At 48.8% G+C, this 6,402-nt stretch overlaps 1 protein-coding gene across 2 annotated transcripts in view; it reads right to left on the bottom strand.

The window, feature by feature from the left end:
- CLCN6 (chloride voltage-gated channel 6) overlaps positions 1-6,402 on the bottom strand; it is a 40,080-nt gene that overhangs the window by 15,357 nt on the left and 18,321 nt on the right. For both annotated transcript variants that reach the window (XR_001817925.2, XM_017504290.2), the window contains exons 6-10: positions 5,504-5,610; positions 4,330-4,456; positions 3,616-3,683; positions 1,252-1,310; positions 231-363 (exon numbers count right to left, since the gene is read on the bottom strand). Coding sequence is in view for 1 of the 2 variants with exons in the window: in XM_017504290.2 (XP_017359779.1) it covers positions 231-363; positions 1,252-1,310; positions 3,616-3,683; positions 4,330-4,456; positions 5,504-5,610 (494 nt within the window). In the remaining variant the exon portion in view is untranslated. The remainder of the gene's footprint in view (positions 1-230; positions 364-1,251; positions 1,311-3,615; positions 3,684-4,329; positions 4,457-5,503; positions 5,611-6,402) is intronic.

The raw sequence follows: 6,402 nt of genomic DNA, 5'->3' as shown, positions 1-6,402 counted from the left end.
AGTTTGATTTGGGGTTTATTGTTTGGGGATGGAGAGGGTACTGAAATGAGAAGTATAGAAGGTAGAAGGTAGAGGTCATGCACACAAGAGCAAAGCTGTTTCTGATCCAGTTGCCCCCCCCCAGTCTTATCAAAACTACCATTCCATGTACCAAATAAGGGACACCCAGAGTAATTTAGGGGCTGTGTAGTTAAGTCTGGGTGGTGGCTTTCACTGAATGTCCTCCTCACCACTTTCCACGTGAGCCCCTGGTTCCAGAAGGACGAACCCTCCTCCAGACTGAACAAGGTACCCCCGATCGGGGCCCCAAAAGCTGCAGCTACTCCAGCAGCTGCTCCTGCTGATACAAAGTCTCTCTTGTCTCTAAGGAGAGGAGAGAAAGAGATGGGTTATCCAATAAAGAGCCCTCAGCCCACAGAAGGCGGTTTCTGACTTCCTTATCATGAACATTTTCTTTCATGCCTATGAATGAATGGGCAGGGATCCTGGAAGGGCAGGTCCCTGGTGAGGCAGCCTCCGCCGCAAGCGTGCTCACCTGACAGCCACACATCTCAGCACCAGAGTCCCCTCCAGCACGGCAGCTACTCCGCCTGGGAACAGGAGCCCCTGACATCTGTGGTTTCTGTGATCCCAGAACCTCAGCCCCAGCTCAGGGGGCAGATCAAAGATTGGTGCGATCACTGCAGCACCATGTTCCCACCGGATCTTCCTTCCAGAAAACCCCGGCATCAGTAAAAACTTCTGCTGGGTATGTGCAGAAGTTGGAGCACTACCACGAGGAGAAGGTGGTCCATGACTCTAAACCGGGTCTCTGATTGAAAGAGCTTTATTACAAGGTGTGCATGTCAGCAACACACACATCTCATACAGGGCTAAAAAGTCTAAGAGCACCTTCTGACCCAGGAAGGTCGCTGACCAGGTGAATCACTGGGGAATACAAAATGCCTTCCTGTGAATATGCCTGTCTGCGGCCTTTCTTGGTTGGGTTTTCAATCTGGGACCATCTTCATTTGCCTGAGATGCTTCTAGGCCTTATGGCATGACAAAATAAAAGTCACAATGCCAGCCTGATGTTTTGGCTTCTTATTTCCAGAAGAAAAGTTAAAATCCCACCCGCTTCTCCCACAGAAGGGTTTTTCATGCAGCGTTCCAGTAGGGGACACTGTGCCAGGCTACAGCAAGATCGAGTCTGACCAGCAGTGCACGAACATGTTGCTTCCAAAAAAAACCCAATTTCAAACCTTTCCATACCTGTCACTTCGGAAATAGGGGAAGTTAAACTGGATCTTCCGTAAGGAGATGCTCTGAAACTAAAGCAAAAGAAAAGAGAACCACTGAGGAACCTACTCATTAACCAAATACCACCTGTACCCTAGTAACTTATGGAAAAAAAAAGAGAAAAGGGAGCCACTGAAGTGTCTACTCATTTATCCAAATACCACTTGTACCCCACTAACTTATGGGGAGAAAAAAAAAAAGAGAAAAGAGAAAACAGGTCTGGGCACTCTAACAGGACTGCATCGGCAGGAATCCACAGCCCTGGGGAGCTACTCTGCTTGAGCACACCTGGGTAAGTGTGTTGCAGGAAGGAAGAGTCCAGAACAACTTGGGAAAAAAGGAGGCCGGGTGTGATGGCTCATAGCTCACACCTGTAATCCCAGCACTTTGGGAGGCTGAGGCGGGTGGATCACCTAAGATCAGGAGTTAGTGACCAGCCTGGCCAACACGGCAAAACCCCATCTCTACTAAAAATACAAAATTTAGCTGGGAGTGATGGGCGCCCGTAATCCCAGCTACTCGGGAGGCTGAGGCAGGAGTGTTGCTTGAACCCGGAGACAGAGGCTGTAGTGAGCCCGGATCACGCCTTTGCACTGCAGCCTGGGGCAATAAAGTGACTCTATCTTGAAAAAAAACATTAAAAAACTTGGAAAAAAAGGAGATTACCCCTCACCCTTGGGAGGAGCTTATTTTCCCTGCCCCCAAATTTCTAGGACCTTCTAAAATCTCATTTTGCGCAGAGTCAGCAAGTCAGAAAAAACAGGAAATGGCTGAGCCAAAGGAAGGGGACGTGGAAGCTGCTGCAGAAGACCAAGCCCACCCTGCTCAGCAGCGCCAGGGAGAGAAGGGCCCAGAGCTGTCCGAAGTTGGCTCCACACTGGTGCACGCTGATGCCCAATCCACGCCTGGCCTCCTTCCACCACTTGGCTTATTTCTGCCAGAGCTGGTACTTGAGGCAGTGGCAGGAGAGAGACTAGAAGACGAGCTCTGGAACAAAGAATCACCTTAGAGGCTCCCAACCACAGCAACTCCTTTTTTTTTTTTTTTTAAGACAAGAGTCTCGCTCTGTCGCCAGGCTGGAGTGCAGTGGCACTATGTCGGCTCACTGCAACCTCCACCTCCCAGGTTCAAATGATTCTCCTGTCTCAACCTCCTGAGCAGCTGGGATCACAGGAGCGTGCCACCACATCTGGCTAATTTTTGTATTTTTCATAGAGATGGGGTTTCACCATGTTGGTCAGGCTGGTCTCAAACTCCTGGCCTCAAATGATCCGCCCACCTCGGCCTCCCAAAGTGCTGGGATTATAGGCATGAGCCACTGTACCCGACCATAAGTCCCTCTTCTCAGGACTGGAGAGGGAAATGACTCCGAGTGACGGTTCACAAGGAACTGAGACTTCTGCAACCTGCAGCCCAGGGATCTGGAGCAGCCCCTAAGAACGGGAGCTTTGGGATCTTAAGCTAGTTCCTCAACCTCTCTAAGCCTCAGTTTCCCCATCTGAGAATGGGGGTAATGATAACAAAGCATCATTTAAAGTGGCCATAAGGAGAAAGAATTTAGTATATGCAGCATCTGGCACACAGACCACTTAACTAGCAGCTGTTATTATGACTGTACCACACCAACTAGAATCAGCATGGAACTGTGCCTGAAACCATCGCCATCGATGCTTCACGCCTCTTGGATCTGGCAGCACTCAAATGATCTACCCAGCCACCCTATATGGAGGTGCCCAGCGATGGCTGCAGAAGCATCCAGTGACTTTCATCCACCTGTGTCATCGTTTTTCTCTATGTTCCATTTCTGCGCCTAGCACTCAGCAGGGCATCATTAAAACTTCCAAGTATGCCGGGCGCGGTGGCTCAAGCCTGTAATCCCAGCACTTTGGGAGGCCGAGGCGGGTGGATCATGAGGTCAAGAGATCGAGACCATCCTGGTCAACATGGTGAAACCCCGTCTCTACTAAAAATACAAAACATTAGCTGGGCGTGGTGGTGCGTGCCTGTAATCCCAGCTAGTCAGGAGGCTGAGGCAGGAGAATTGGCTGAACTCAGGAGGCGGAGATTGCGGTGAGCCGAGATCACGCCATTGCACTCCAGCCTGGGTAACATGAGTGAAACTCCGTCTCAAAAAAAAAAAAAAAAAAAAAAAACAAAACTTCCAAGTATAAGTTATGCCCTTTCCTGAGAGATAAGACACATGGTTTTCACATCAAGCCAGAATGGCACCAGGTTCCAACATGATGCCAGGGTGTCCCAATGGATTTGCCCCAATGCACCCACAGACCTCCCACTTGGCCTGCCCAGGAGGCCCATACCTTCCCCAGCCCATCTTACCTGAGGCAGGCCAGCTCCCACCACCGAACCACTGTGGATCATGGGACCTTCCTTCCCCACAAAGAGCCCTGGGTAGGGTGAAAAAGGGAAGACCGCTGGTCGGTGCAGAAACGCCCCTAGGTCAGGGGACCTTAGCTACAAAAATCTCTCTGGTGACAACGAAACAGGGATGATCCTAAGACTTTATAAGTGAAAGAGCCATATTCCCACCAAATAAGCTCCATTTAAAGTCTTGCTAGAAAACACTCTACATTCTAAACTGTGTATCAGCAAACGACAGCCCATGGGCCAGGACCACCAGCTCCCCGCCTGTTTTTGCCCAGCCTGAGAACTAAGAATGGATTTTACGTTCATAAGTGGACACACGTAAATAGTTATATAAGCACCTACATGAGAGCTTCCATTCTGATTCTTGGCCCACAAAACCTTAAATATTTGCTATCTGGCCGTTGACACAAAAACCTTGCTAATTTTGCCAAAAGTAAATTCCACAAACTAACAAGATGGCCGCTTCACAACTGAAGGGTGTGTGTCAGGTTTCTGAATGGTAACATACAGTGTCTCCATTTAAAAAATAGGCCATCAACAAAAACTACAGATATCAGCTGTTTGAGGCTGGGCCCTGAAGTCCAAATCTAATAACTGAAATACATCATGCTTCTTGTCATCTCTGCCCCTTGAATATTTGAAGGTTACAAGTTGGATGCTTCTTACCTCCAGCTACACTGAATAGCACTCCAAGGATCTTGCAGAGCAGGGTCCGGAGACGGACGATTCCTGGCACCTTCACGCCATTCAGATAGCATTTGACCTCAGGGATCCCAGAACCTGCTGCCACTGGCTGATGGGAGAGAGCAGGCACATCCATAAACTCAAAATCCACTGGTTCTCCGGCTTACCCTCAACAACCTGGGCAGTGGAAGAGGGAGAGCTGGCTACCTTCATCAGTAGCAACAGCATCACCTAGAGGGCTTGCTAACCCACAGCTGCTGGGCCCTACTCCAAACGACCTGACTCAGGAGGTCTGAGGGGCAATGGGAGGACTTGCACTTTTTTTTCTTTGAGATGAAGTTTTGCTCTTGTTGCCCAGGCTGGAGTGTAATGGCGTGATCTCGGTTCACTGTAACCTCCTCCTCCCGGGTTCAAGTGATTCTCCTGCCTCAGCCTCCCGAGTAGCTGGGATTATAAGCAAGTGCCACCACACCTGGCTAATTTTGTGTTTTTAGTAGAGATGGGGTTTCTCCACGTAGTCACATTGGCCTCAAACTCCCGACCTCAGGTGATCTGCCTGCCTCAGCCTCCCAAAGTGCTCATTACAGGCATGAGCCACCGTGCCCAGCCAGACTTGCATTTTTTCAAAGAAAAATAATTTCAACTTTTCTTTTAGATTCAGGGAGTGCATGTGCAGGTCTGTTACAAGGGTATACTGCATGATGCTGAGTTTGGGATATGAATAATCTTGTTACCCAGGTAGTGGGCATGGTGCCCAACAGTTTTGTTTCCAACCCTTACACCCTTTTTCCTCCCACCAGAATCTGCACAAGTTCCCTGTGAGTCAGCATCACCTGGGGAGCCTCTCAACAATCAATGCAGGCACCTCAATTTCAGAGGTTCTCATATGTTAGAGCTGGGGCTCAGGTTTAAGTATGTTTTTTAAAAAAGTTCTCCAGAGCATTCTAATGTACTCCCTTGGTTGAGTCCCACCATCCTAATCTGGATTTTTCCTCTTTAATCTCACTAGAGGGTGAAACCTTTACCTTTAGTGAACAAGAAGCCACTTTCTGCAGGAATCTACATTCTGTTTCCTGACATTCTGGAAGGAGGTGGGAAAGAGGAGTGCAGGACTCTAAAACCCCATAAATGAGCAGGTGAATCCAAATCACCTCACCTCAATGAGAACAAGGAGGCTTGCCAGGAAGACAAAGGTCAGGTTAAAACCCAGGAGTTCAAGGAGAGACAGGGCAAGGCAGCCTTTCTGGCTGCACTCCTCCACCGCTGCAGAAACTAGGTTAAGGAAACTGTGTTCATCAGCTGAGAGGTGTCCCTGTCACCAGTTGAGAGGGTGCGGCTACTTCTCCTTTGGATCATGCTGGCTGCTGAGTGCACTTTTTTTTCATATATGAAAAATTTTTTTAATTGCCTGAGACGGCTGGGTGTGGTGGCTCATGATTGTAATCCCAACACTCTGGGAGGCCGAGGCAGGAGCATCACTTGAGCCTAAGAGTTGGAGGCCAGTCTGGGCAACATAGTGAGACCATGTCCCTAGAAAAACAAAAATTAGCTGGACATGGTGGTACATGCCTGTGGTCCCAGCTACTCAACAGGCTGAGGTGGGAGGATCACTTGAGCACTTGAGCTTGGGAGGCTGAGGCTGCAGTGAGCTGTCACCGCACCACTGTACTCCAGCTTAGGTGACAGTGTGAGACCTCATCTCTTAAAAACAAAACAAAACAAAAAAAAACATTGTTTGAGATGTTTTCAACATTAGGAAATACTTCAAACATTATAAAAAGCAAAAAGCACCCATACCCTCACAACTTAGCTTTAACAAATCTCAACAATATGCCCTATGTGCTCCAGGTATTTTTTTTAAAAAATAAAACATTCAGGGCCGGGCACGGTGGCTCAAGCCTGTAATCCCAGCACTTTGGGAGGCCGAGGCGGGTGGATCATAAGGTCAAGAGATCGAGACCATCCTGGTCAACACGGTGAAACCCTGTCTCTACTAAAAATACAAAAAATTAGCTGGGCATGATGGTGCGTGCCTGTAATCCCAGCTACTCAGGA

This window comes from Cebus imitator, unplaced genomic scaffold (assembly GCF_001604975.1).
Source record: "Cebus imitator isolate Cc_AM_T3 unplaced genomic scaffold, Cebus_imitator-1.0 Scaffold15, whole genome shotgun sequence".
Classification (NCBI taxonomy): domain Eukaryota; kingdom Metazoa; phylum Chordata; class Mammalia; order Primates; family Cebidae; genus Cebus; species Cebus imitator.
The sequence above is the reverse complement of the archived record's forward strand: the minus strand, read 5'-3'. Positions and strand labels throughout refer to the sequence as shown.